We start from the raw sequence: 11,556 nt of genomic DNA, 5'->3' as shown, positions 1-11,556 counted from the left end.
TTCTAGAGCAATACTTTTGGAGTGGGAAAAGAAAAAAAAAAAAACACTGTTTGGATGCAGTTTGTTATTCTGTGCTGCTTATTAAAATATCGTTATTCTCTTGCTCTCRTTATTATAAATGATGTCTTTGGGAGACGGGCAGTCTCTTCTCGCTTCCCTCCCTCCAGCCTATTTTAGAAGCCACTCATTGTTGCAGGGGTATATCTTTCAGGGCTGCTGGCCCCCATCCACTGCTGGTGTGTGAGGCTGATTGTCTTCAGTGGAGTTACACCAAAAACTGCATTTGGCCTTTTGTGCTTTGAGCATAATTGGTGGAACTGGCTAGACGCTGGGCTTGGGAGCCTGCAATTCTAACAGTGTCAACACTGTTTTCAACGTGACTAGTGATTTAGGGGCCTCCGTTTTCGGAGCTCAGCTTGAGGTTTCTTGCATTGATCCTTTCTCACGAAGTGCTGAGCACTCCCTCTTCAGAAATCAGGCGCTTGTAGGGGGTCTTAAGCGGGGGCCAACAAATGACTGTTAGTCAACCTAGTAATTGGTTGTTAATTAGTACCTCCTACATCATTAGTCATGGTCAGAAATCTTATCTATATACCACRTATTTTATACTGCAGTCATCGGTTCACTTTTGCTGCTGGTCTGCATTTGAAGAGGTCTTGACCTCCCTTGGTACATATCTGTATGGTAAATCCCCATCAAGGTAGTGTGGATTATACCCAGAGAACCCAATCCAATGTACCCAATTGCACCCAATCCAATGTACCCAAATGTATCCAATCCAATATACTCCCCAAACATGACTGGCATAATTATAATCAAACAGTTTGGACCCAGATCCTCCTCTGGTAGGAATGAGTAGAGCTTCTCTGAAGGCAAGGTACAGATTCCCACCAGTGAAGGAAGTAGTCCCTATATTTTAATGGCTAGGCCTTGCAGATGAATTTGCAACGAGTTTTAAGCTCTCAGTTTGTTTATGGCTATTAAAGGAGCTCTTTGGTGAATATTTGTGCAGCTGCACAGGTCGTCTCACAAGAGGACTTGCGTGATCCCAGCCACATGCATTGCTCTTAAAAATGACCGAAGAAAATATATTCATTAAAAACGTGTGAATGCTTTTCCTTATCAGAAATCTTATAAACGCTCATCCATTGCGGGTGTCCGTGGTGGCAGCACCCTGACACCCTTCATCTCCCCAGCCCCAACCCTACACCTTCTGCTGCTGCCCTTGGGTGGCCGCTAAGGGGTAGAAGCGAACGCCCACATAGAAAACCTGGTAGCGGTGCTTCCACATGACGAAGCACGCCGCGAGGCACACGAGCGCTGCCGCCGTGTTGAGGACCATCTGCAGGAGCAAGTAGAGGTGGAGCGTGCTGGTGACGCCGCTGCAGTCTGCCGCGTCCTGGTAAACGAAGGTCCTGCCCAGGGGGTCCTCGGCGTCCACTTTGCAGTGGCAGGACTCGCGGACGGTGTCGCAGGTGAAGCGCGTCAGCTGCAAGTACCCGTGCGCAGCGAACGCCACCGCCACAACGCTCACCACCAGCCCCAGGGCGCTCAGCAGGAAATACATGAGCTGGGAGAAAGCGAAAAAGCAAAAAGGGAAAAAGAAACAGTCTTTCCAGCTGCACAGAGAAGGAGGAACACACATAGTTTACAGGGAGTGCAGGTACTATCTGCTCTGAAATGGCAAGCTGGCTCTAAGTCCCCAGTGAGGCCAAGTTCAGCAGGTTGCAGGCATCCCGTGGACCGGCCTGTCTGCCTTGCATGGTTGATAGGAGTGCAGCCTTGCAATYTGAAGGTCCCGTATGAACGCCGGGAAATCTCTGCCTGTGCAGCACAGAGCAGGTKCCTCCAGCTGGTGCTGCAATCATCCGCTGCCGTAAACCCGTGTGCTTGCAAACCAGGCAGGCTGGGGGAGGCTAATCCRCAGCCCGCGGCTGGCCAGCGCGCTCCCCACGTGCTCCCACAAAACAGGAACACAAGGCAGCTTGGGGATGGCTGGATGTCCTCCCCAAACCTAGTCCCTAGACCTCTCCCTCTGGAGACCTCGGGATGCCAGAGCATCCGCACGTGCCTCGTCTCTGGTAGCCGGAGCCGGCAGCTGCTGCGCTGCATGCAGGTAGGTGTGAGTGCATATAGAAGGCAAACTCTGTGTTTAGCTAAAAGAGCATTTTTGGTTCTGTTCAGCATGGAAGAAATATTTATTTTGCTTGATGTCTTAGCTGCTAGACACGCGGCGTGGCTGGTAATGAATTACTTTAAACAGCATCTTTTATTCCCTCTCTCTTTCTCCTATTAACCTCGATACCACAAGTGAACTATCAATCTGAAAGCTTCTTTATAACCTTCAGATGCCAGGTTTGTATGTCTTGATAAAATTCACAGTCTTGGTGTATTTGTCCACTATCTGGTGGTGTGAATTGAGATTCCCATTTCAGTTGCCAGTTTGGGAAAAAAAAAACCGTAGGTGGCCTTGAAGCCATATATACATTTTTTCCCCAAGTAAGTGAATCCTTACAGCAAGATCTTCATTTTCAAGTCTTGGCTACTGTCRAATTTAATGACTTCCCCTGCAGTCTTAAGCCAAGGGGAGCTTCAAAATGAGGGTGACTTTTATTAAATGCCTTCACCCCTGCAGCTTTCTTGGTAAAGGTCCTTGGCAAAGGTGGAATTAGAAAAAGAGGACACCTACTAGTATGAAGCGCACAGAAAATGGAGGGCTGTTGATTAATAGAAAACGCTTATTAAAGATGTGGCAATTCATAGCAAATTAAAATACTTTTTTTTATAGGGAAGATCGACAAACATGGGTGAATGTTTCCCTTCTCTGAGAACCAAATGTGGTGTCGACACAGCCAGGCTCTGGGTGTCCCCAGCAGAGCACGTGGGATTCAGACCGGTCCCAGAGAYGACAAGTGGAGACTCCACCATGCATCTGATTCTCCCTCAGCAGGTCTTGCATTTAGCTGCCAACCTGTAGCCAAAGCATGGAAGGAACAGCCTAAGCTCTTGAAACCCTTGCAGCCCCTGCAGCTCTTGCAGTGTTTGCGGGGGCAAAGAGGCACCTGGGAGCACAGGACAGTTCCCCAGCAGCTTATGACCCTCCCCAGATGTTTGCAGAGGACTTCCTTGGCGAACAGCTGGAAAGGATCCCTCAGTTTCCAAATAGCAAAGGTGAGGCAGGTGCAAATCCCGCTTGGGAAGGAGCGGAGGAAAGTGAGGGCTGGATCCCATTGGAGCATGCCAGACCTAGAGGAAACTTCCACGCAGCAAATACAACTGCATGGCTCTGCCCACCAACTAGAGTTTGCCACTAGCAGAAAAAAAAAAAAAAAAAAAGGTTTTTAACAGCTTCAGGGAGATGGATATGGTGATGGCTCCTTAAATAGAAGGAGAAAAAGGAAGCAGGATGAAGCAACATATGATGAGGTCTGTGAGCAGCAGAGGAGCTGCTGAGGAGGAGGAGCTTGTCCTCCTCCATCAAGGCAGGGTGACATGTCAAAGATCAGCAAATAGGACAGGAGGGGTGCAGAAAAAACTCAATTTTTTCTTTTTTCGCCTGCAGAAAGACTCTTATAATGTGATTGGAGCCCTGGAGGAGAACATCCATGGCTACTTTGGGTTAAAGACCTGTTTTCCTGCCTTTCCTTGCGTTGGCAACAGTGATGGGACAAGGAGTGAAAAGCAACCAATGTGCAGAAACCATCCCTTTCTTTTTACGAGTGCAGGAGGAGCTTTACAGAGGTACAGAAGTCACATTGGGGCTAATTTATAAGAGAGAGTGATTGCCAGCTTTGGAAAATCTGCTCCTTGCATTTGACTTCCTTCTACCTTTTCCAGGTAATATTCCTGTTTTGGGGAGTCATGTGTGTTGGTGGTTTTGCCGGTTATTACAGGCCTGCAAAATATCAAGAGCCCTCAAGATAATAGTAATAGTGGTGGTGGTAGTAGTAGTAGTAGTAATAGTAATAATGGAAAACCACACAGCTGCACTGTGTTGAGTACATCTCCAAAAGGACAAGCAGTGGGACACCTTCCTCCTGGTTGCCCGTCAGCGCCCATGCAGCACAGTGTGGGGACAGTGGTGGCAGGAGGTGGAGGTGGCTCTGCCTCTCCAGCTGCACTCGGGAGGGAATTTCTCTGTGGTGAAATACCCGTGCCTGGGGCTCGCTAACGCYTTCCCCGACTTTGCTAGCGCTGTGCTCGTTGATCGACCTGTGCACATACAGACAGCTTTGTATTTTCTATTGAGGAGTAAATCAGCAGAGAAGATGCTGAGTGGCTTCTTAAATTGAGCAATACCTAGAGACAGGTACAGTAAACTTGATTTAAACTTGATGTCAGTGGATCCTTTCCATCCTGTACTTACCCAGTTCTCTACTGCTCTGCTTAATCAGTAACCCCCAATCTTTCACTCAGCATTCCTCAAGTTATCCTAGTTCYATGGATCTGAATAGCTGTGAGAGGCTTAAAATATGGCAAATAAAAAGCTGTCTTGCTCTATTTTTGAATATTTCAAATATTTATTATTATTTCCCTCCACGGGCTGCAGTTTCTTCTTTATCTGTCTAGAAAACACCAGAAAACCATTCTTGCATTTCAGGCACACTTTCACTCCCTTTCATCTGGTCTTAAAAGTGCCCCCAGTATCACCTTTTCTGATTGTGCTTAATGGCATGAGAGGGAGAAGAATAATAAAAATAAATGTTTAGGTACCTTTATCGTGAACTGCATGCATGTCTTCTCATCAGGTTGGTATGAAATGCAGAGCATAACAAATCCAACTAAGGACACCATGCAAACCTGCAAGGATGGAGATGCAAAACATATCAAAGTTGAAAAAAAAGTGCTTTTCAAACCAAAACTCCCTTCTATGTTAGCAGCATTGCAGCCCAAGAAATATTCAAGCCAAAGCATGACAGTGAGTTTCATCCTTTTGGATGCACTTGTGAGGAAGGATGAGCTCTCGCCAGGACACCAGGGCAGACCCAGAGGCCACAGATGCGTGCCCCGTCCCCATGCCCATGGTTTGGGGACCAAGAGGACAGATGGCTCCACATGAGGCTCTGCTGGTGGCCTCAACAGACAGTTTGAGAACCATCACACTGGGCAGTCCTCAGGAGACCTTAACACAACCCTTGCGTGAAGCCCTTGAAGGTCTTGCGAAAYTTAGTTCACTTTGGGCTGAGTTTTATTGGACGTGGATGGGAAACTGCATGTAGATAGTCACAGAGGAACCCATTCCTCTGACAATTTTACAAATTAAATACCAGACTTTATATCGATGTTTTGAGCTGCTAGACCGTAGCCTTGGGAAAGGCAGAGTGCTCTGCAAAGCACGGCCGGTCACGTCCCTCAAGATCCCGTGTGATTGATAATACTTTCCCTCATACAGCTTTATTTCATGTTGCTTTGGTAGGACACAGATAGGAAGTATTGCCTAAGAACTTTTCTAAAGAAAGCATATGTATTATTTACTCCTTTCCATGTCATGCGTTTTTATATTCTGGTCCTATGACTTGCACACGGCCTCCAATTTATTTGTTTTCTTCTTTTTATTGTTGGCAGCAGTAGTTGACAGGGCTGTCAGGGGGAAAAACAACCTTTCTTGCCAAAGGTCATTGAGGACTGTTTTTCCCCCTTCTCTGGTGCATGTGTGCCTCAGATACTTCACTTCGCAGGCATTAATTGCCTGCGTCCTTGGACCCTGGTACCACATATTAATCTTTTAACTCAATTAGCCTCCTCATAAAGTTTCAGTTTTAAGGATATTGTATCTTTGGCAATGCCCAAATGATAAAATCCCCCAACTATGACAGTCACAGCCGATGGCCATCGCAGACAACTGGGGCCAACACCACTGCTGGCCTTCCATGCGCTGGGATTAGGCTCCGTGTTCCCAAAACACTAGGAAAAGACTGTCATGGCCAAGGCTCTCCATCCCACCTGTGCTGTTCCTCCTGAGATTCAAAGAACATGCTCAGAGATATTTGGAGAGGCATTATATTATGTAGGTATTCATGAAAGATCACATGGGGTTGGGTTTCAAGCAAGGCTCGAGCAGGGTATTTCAGAGAGCTTAACCATTGCTTTTATAGGAATAGCCCAACGCTTTTTTCTTCTGAACCAGAGATGTGAAGGAGAAAGTGCCAAGTGTATTTCTGTGAGTGACAGTAAAAAGCAACACTGCTGAGGCCTCTGACCCATATATGTTTTACATTTCTATTCTGTGAAGGTAAATTCCCTCACTGGAGCAAACTAAAGTGGGGAACATTTATACAGAAAACAGCTTGTGTGTTTCTATTGTATACATTATTAATAGATCGCTTTTGATTTACGCCTGTGAAGTGTAATAGAATGACTGTAAAAATCCTTTGGTWAATACTCGTGCAGACTAGCGCGGCTGCCTTGTGGCAGAGGGCTACAGCAGGGACTTGCTCAGATGCATTTTACCCCGTTAGGGATGTGGTTGACGCTGCTGCTAAACAGTGCTCGATGCTCCAGTCACCTTTGTGACAGCGTGAAGCACAAGCATCCTCTGCCTTATTGACTAATCATGCAACATGAAATGCAGCTGAACCGCCTTAATACTCCCTTGCCATCCATCAATGCATGTTTGTTMCCCAAATAAAGTAGATTTGGTACGAGCTGCTGAAGAACGGTTAATTAGATCAGCTCCTGCAAGCCCTATCTGCAAATCTAGAAATGCACATTTTTGATGCTGGGGACATTGCGATTCAAGTTCACTTCGAAATTGTCCAGGCAGACTAACACCCTTTGCTGAGGAGGTGGTGACATGAAAGGTTATCCAGGGAAAGAATTTAAATTTAGAAAACTCCCGTCTAGAAAAAGATCTGAACGTGATACAGATGCATTTAGGAAGGGTACAGATTTCATTTTGCTTACTGCTTGCCCTCTGAAATCCACCCAGTTTGCAAGCTGGTGAAACCAGTCGCTTACAAGCGCTAGATGAAGATTTCCAAGTTTATCTTCTTGAAAAGTCTCCGCATGATTTCTTTTTGGCAGGGAGCAGCACACCACCTTCCATTATGGTGGAACACCCAAAACCTATAGAGTGACCCCAGAAWTAACTTCGTGTTAAAACACAGCAAAAATAGCCAAAACAGGAGTTCAACACCAGTTCTAGAAATAACTGCAGGTGAGAAAAATAGCTCGCCGGCTCCAGGGGGAGAAAAGCAGCTGTGACAAAGTGTTGACTCCAGGAGCTGGGGTTGGTTTGTAGGGGAGCTCGTTGCACCCATGGCTGCATCAGGGCTGGGCACAAGGTGTGTGGGAGATACACGGAACCCGCATGGACACGGTGGGTATGGTTATGCAACATCCAGAACTGGGGGAAACATGACCATGTAGGACACATGCTTCCTCTGCGGTTTGTGTTCATTAGCTTTGCACACTGACATGCCAATGTGGTTTGCTCTGTTTCGACAGCTTCCAAAACCACAGATTTCTCTAATCTGTCTCTATCTCTCCCTTGTACATTTGTCAGGCTATTTTGTTCTTGTAGCTAATATTTCAGACCAAGGTGACTTTCTCCAGCAAAATGGTGCTTCCTCCCAGGATGTCCTGGACATCTTGGAATTCTTAGTCGGAGGCTGGTAAAGCAGGGGAGCTACAAACCTCCACTAAGCGGTTAAGGAAGGAGAGTAAATCTTGTTCGAGGGAGCACCTTGAGCCTACACCATGCTGCAAGGCAGCCATTGCAGTGCTCACGGGTGTAATGTGACTCACACACTTTTTACCTCGGGGTTGGTTAGCAAGAACCCCCGGCAAGAACCTTTGCAGGTCAAAAAGTGAACTCAAAGGAGGAAGGTACCTCTGAAATGCATTCAGCGTAATGCCACACAGGCACCAAGGCACACAGGCTGTTACTGCTTACACAGGAAGGCAAACTCAAAGTCCAAATCTAACCCAGTACTGGGAAGAAATTTCCTTGATGGGCAAGTTATTTTATAGTTTCTCACTTCAGATCTCTATGGACCTCTCTGAGGGATAAGGATAAAGAAATCATCTCTGCTAGGTGTCTCTAAAGTCTCTGGCTTATCATCAGAGGAGATGTGTGGCTTGATGGATCACTGGCCTTATCAGATATGGCAATGACTTAGTTCCCATCCTTAAGACCAAGRAAACCAAAGAGCTTAACAGCCCCTGGGAACATAGATGTGGATACAAGAAGGAAAACGTTCMTGTTGGCTTTGTCCTTATGAAAGACGATCGCCTCTGATGGCAGACAGCAGTATGCAGTACTACAGTCAGCAATACTGATGCTCATTCACTTTACAAGCTCTGAGGAGACTATGACCAAAGCAGGTTGCAGGTTTTGCTACAGGCTGCATTGACCTCAGGCTTTCATCAGCCTCAGGCCTCGCTCACARAGGCAAAAGAAACTAAACTGCCACAAAGAGATACTACTCTTTAATGGGACATTCCCTCTTACAGATTTCTCATTAGTTTTAAAAGACACCCCGGTTGTATATAAATTACTCTCAGAAATAATATCTGTAATAACAATATTGTTCCTAGAAAACATGTAACATGGAAAGCATAGCTTGGCTAAACCCGAGGCCTGCAGAACCAATGTGCCATGAAGCTATGGAAAGCCATCATCCCTATGGAATCAAAAGGTGACCTGGACCGAGGAAACTTGTCCAGACAACATCCCCTTCCAAGCTTCAGCCAGACTTTTTGCATGGGCATAACCTTGTCAAGGTGAGTAGTTACCACATGGTCTTTTGGAGCAGTGCTACCTGCTCAGATTGTTGTAAAAGGTAAAATTCTAATGTTTTTTTTTTTTCCAATCAAATTTTTTTTTCTATTTACACTCGATCAAAAAGAAGTAAACAATTGAAATCAACCAAGCAAATAGTCTGAATTTCAGTAAATCGGACATCGATGTTGAGTTACTCTTAGAAAAGGTTGAGATTTAATGGCAGCAAGCCCTGGTGTTGGCTCCAGACCCAGCTGTAATGAAGTCCTGGCAGCCCCACCAGCACCTATTGCACCTCAGCGTGCACCGCCCAGGTTTCACATAGCTTGGAGACAGTCCAATTAAATACCTCAGCTTGGAGGCTCTTCTTGAGAGTAGTCGTCCCCCAAAGCTTTTGAAATTTGCCCATGGCTAATTGAAGCTGACCTGTATAAAAAAATGCATGCCCACACAACCACAATTTCCATTAGCTTCTTTGATGGTGCCAGTTCTTAACTGTCACCTTTTATTAWAAATTGAAATTGGCCTCCCTCATAACAGGCACAAGTTAGAGACCCAGCGAGCCCAGGAGGTGAAGCCTGCCTGAAAGCCACCTCCACAATTGCGGYGGGAAGAGGAGTCAGAAGCAACAGTGAAAAAAAGCAGCAAGAAGCCAGGATGAACAAGAAAGTGTCTCTTTGCTTTCAGGCTTTGAAAGAGAACACATTCCAGGGGCTTTACATAGACAGTCGGCCCCCATTTATGTATCAATACGGAAAGGGCTCCGTTGGCTCCTGCTGGAACCGGGAATCCAGGGCAGCACGTGCTTCCTGCATGCAACATGTTGACATTATTTACCTTGACCGGCTTGGTTACAGGTACAGCAAAGCCCTGTGAGGCCAGAGGAGCACCGGCCTCACCAGCACCAGCTCATCACTGGGATGCATTTAATGCATCTGCAACCAGCCAGCGGTGACAAGAGCCTCGTGCATCCCAACAACAGGCTTCCAGGAGGCTCAAACAAAACCCCAAAGGGGTTTGGGAGGCTAAAAGCTCATGATTGTGTGTCTGATCTTTCAGGGCAACTTTTCCTTCCTTCCTTCCTTCCTTCCTTCCTTCCTTCCTTCCTTCCTTCCTGGTAGTTTTCAAGACAGAGTCACAACAGAATCTATGAGAGCAGGAGAGGTGGATCCTCATTTGTTGCCCTGGCCCACCTGGGTGACGGATTAAAGGGAATAGCTTATTCACACTGAAGCAGAAGTGGTAAATCACTTGGTCTCCTTGGTTTCTGTCCAGAGAAACTTTTCCTTTGGTTTCTGACTAATGTCCCCACGGATTTCGGGCGAAATTCGCCTGAAACGAGGAGGTTTCAGCCTCGGGGTTTCACAGTGACACAGCCGGCGCCGGGCAGCCCCCACTGTGGCCTTCGCCAGCCCCAGCTCGGCAGCTGAATCACTGTGACACGGAGCAGCTTGGGGTCCTTTCTGGGGACGCTTTGCTCTGGGTGCTGCTCTAGTAGGAAAAGAGCTTTTTTGTTCGTGCCAGAGGCTGCACACATAGCTCACCCCATGCCCCTGTAGGATAGCCCATATAACAATATACATATGTTTATATGTACATATACATACATACATATATATATATATATTTGCAGTGTTACCCGACGCTGCAAAGCAAAAGCCAGCACCACATGAGAGCGTTTCATCACAGGCCTACGGGGACGGGCACAGGGGCCCAGAGTTAGAGCCTGGCGCGGCGCATGCAGGCGAGTTAGTCCGGAGCAGCATCATGCAGCGGGGCCAAGGCCTTTTATTTCTTTTTTTTTTTTTTCTTTTTTTTTTTTTGCAATTTTTTTTCCCGATGCTTACACAGATCCCAGCCCAGTGCGGCGTGTCCCTGAGCAGCACGGAGGAGCTGATGGCGGCGGCCAGGAAGCCGAGCACGGCCACGGCGCTGCCCAGCGCCAGCTGCAGCAGCGCCGGCAGCAACGGGAAGCGGCAGCCGCAACAAGTGGGGGGCGCCTCCTCGGCGCCCGCCTTGGGGTCCCYGCCGCCTTCCTCCTCCTCCTTCGGCATCGCCGCGGAGCCACTGCCCTTCTGGCCCCCTGCACGCGGGGGCTTCTTCTCCTTCTTGCCCATGCCTGGGGRGTTTCACGGGCGCAAGGTGGGGTTCCGTTCGGGGTGGGTTTTTTGCCCCCCGGAGCGCCGTGCTGGTGCTGGCTGGGTTGTTCCTGGTGTGTGAGTCCAGGAGGCTGAACAAATATGGAAAACATTTGGAGCAGATTGTTGGAGGGAGCGTCTAAATGCCACATATAGCCCAGGGAAGAGGGGGGCGCCAGGGGGGTAGCGCACTGACAACCAGCAGCGTCCTGGGCGCGCGGTGCGTGTGAGCGGGCACGGGCACATGTGCGGGAGGCGCACGGGTGTGCACGTGTGTGTGCAGACACGTGTGTGTATATGTGCTCACCTCCGTGTGCGCGAGAGCACGTGTGTGCACGTGTGTGTGCAGACATGCGTGTGTGTATGTGCTCACCTCGGTGTGCAGACACGCGTGTGTGTGCACGTGTGTGTGCAGACACACGTGTGTGTGTATGTGCTCACCTCGGTGTGCGCGAGAGCACGTGTGTGCATGTGTGTGTGCAGACACACGTGTGTATGTGCTCACCTCGGTGTGCGTGAGAGCACGTGTGTGCATGTGTGTGTGCAGACACGCGTGTGTGTGTATGTGCTCACCTCGGTGTGCGGGAGAGCACGTGTGTGCGCCTGCACTCCCCGCTCCAACACCTGCTGCTCTACCTTCATTTAGGTGCATTTTAGAGTGTGTGGGGGCGGAACTCAGGATGCGTGTGAAAAAAA

At 48.0% G+C, this 11,556-nt stretch overlaps 1 protein-coding gene across 1 annotated transcript; it reads right to left on the bottom strand.

Annotated features, from left to right (window-relative positions):
* Positions 1-889: 889 nt before the first annotated feature.
* SSPN (sarcospan) lies at positions 890-11,012 on the bottom strand. Its single transcript, XM_026043260.1, is given in 5 exon segments — positions 890-1,570; positions 4,714-4,800; positions 10,570-10,841; positions 10,912-10,993; positions 10,995-11,012. Coding segments are annotated over 5 exon segments (825 nt in total). The 3' UTR covers positions 890-1,204.
* Between the last annotated feature and the right edge of the window lie 544 nt (positions 11,013-11,556).

This window comes from Nothoprocta perdicaria, unplaced genomic scaffold (assembly GCF_003342845.1).
Source record: "Nothoprocta perdicaria isolate Ctin4 unplaced genomic scaffold, notPer1 scaffold_324, whole genome shotgun sequence".
Taxonomy (NCBI): domain Eukaryota; kingdom Metazoa; phylum Chordata; class Aves; order Tinamiformes; family Tinamidae; genus Nothoprocta; species Nothoprocta perdicaria.
The sequence above is the reverse complement of the archived record's forward strand: the minus strand, read 5'-3'. Positions and strand labels throughout refer to the sequence as shown.